The sequence below is a fragment of the Apteryx rowi genome, unplaced genomic scaffold (genome assembly GCF_003343035.1).
Source record: "Apteryx rowi isolate R43461 unplaced genomic scaffold, aptRow1 scaffold_32, whole genome shotgun sequence".
In the NCBI taxonomy this organism is placed as follows: domain Eukaryota; kingdom Metazoa; phylum Chordata; class Aves; order Apterygiformes; family Apterygidae; genus Apteryx; species Apteryx rowi.
Genome location: NW_020449641.1, coordinates 729,863 through 730,976, shown reverse-complemented (window position 1 = coordinate 730,976; position 1,114 = coordinate 729,863). Strand labels below are relative to the sequence as shown.

The 1,114-nt window shown below is 72.8% G+C and overlaps 1 protein-coding gene across 1 annotated transcript in view; it reads left to right on the top strand.

The window, feature by feature from the left end:
• Nucleotides 1-564: 564 nt before the first annotated feature.
• LOC112968600 (heat shock protein beta-7-like) overlaps nucleotides 565-1,114 on the top strand; it is a 1,819-nt gene continuing 1,269 nt past the window's right edge. Inside the window, exon 1 of the mRNA XM_026071030.1 lies at nucleotides 565-712. Coding sequence (XP_025926815.1) covers nucleotides 565-712 — 148 coding nt within the window. The remainder of the gene's footprint in view (nucleotides 713-1,114) is intronic.

Below are 1,114 nucleotides of genomic sequence, written 5' to 3'. Positions count from 1 at the left end.
CGTGCATGCGTGTGCACCTGCGAGTGTCTGCATACGTGTGTGTGTGTGTGTGTGTGTGTGCGCGCATGCACCTGGGTGTCTGCGTGTGCACAGCTGTGCAGGAGCCAGGGTGCCCTGTGCCGTGGGGCCGTGCGGCGAGCCCCGCCGAGTCCCCTGTCCTGGGGCCGTGCTGTGGGGTGCCCGCGGGTGCCCGCGCCCCCGCGCAGCCTGCCTCCATCCCGCCAGGCCTCCAATAAAGTCAGTCGTGTGAGCAGAGTGCCGGGTGCCTCTTTTGTGGGTCGGGGGCACCCTTTGCCCTGCCGGGGCAGCCTGGCATGGGGAAGGGTTGTGGGGCTGCGGTGACAGCGGTGGCACGTCCCCCTGCACGTTCCCCCCCCCCCCCCGCAGCCTCGCAGGGTGACGGAGAGGCCCCAGCCCTTATCTCGCATTCCTGGGCCGGGGTGGCCGTGCGGCGGCTACCGGGCTAATTATGGGCATCTGCAGGCTGCGGGCGCCCGGCCCGGCCCCCTCCCCTTCGCCGCGGCCGGGGCGCCGGGGGGCTCGCTGCCCGCCCGGCCCAGCGGCATGGCCTCGCTCAGCTCGGCCGCCACGTACCGCGCCGAGCGCATCAGCACCTACAGCCAGGGCCCGGGGGCCAGCGAGCCCCGCTTCGAGGGCGACCGGCGGCACGGCCCCTTCGGGGCTCGGGCGCACGATGCCTTCGGGTACCCAGGTACCGAGGGGTGGCGGGGGGCTGCGGCGGCTGGCTACCTGCCTGCCATGGGGCCGGGGGGAGGTGGTGATGGGGGACACCCCTCTTTTGCACCCATCCCCCCCCCCCAGCTGTACCCAGCTGCCCTGCCCCAGGCATGGAGTGGGGCACCCTGGGGTGCTGCCCCCAACTGGTGGCATGGACTTGGGTGGCTGTGGGGGGAAGCCCGACTGCCCCTGTTGTGCCCCATGGCTCTCCCGTGTCCCCGCATCCCCCTGCCCCCGCAGACCCTCTATGTCCCCCCATTGGCCCCGGCCCCCAGGGCTCCCTGCTGTCCCCAGGCCCACTGTGCCCCCAGTTCATCCCCCCTCAAGCCCTTCTGCACCTCCTTGTGTCCCCAAGCCCCCCCCATGCCCCTTCCCA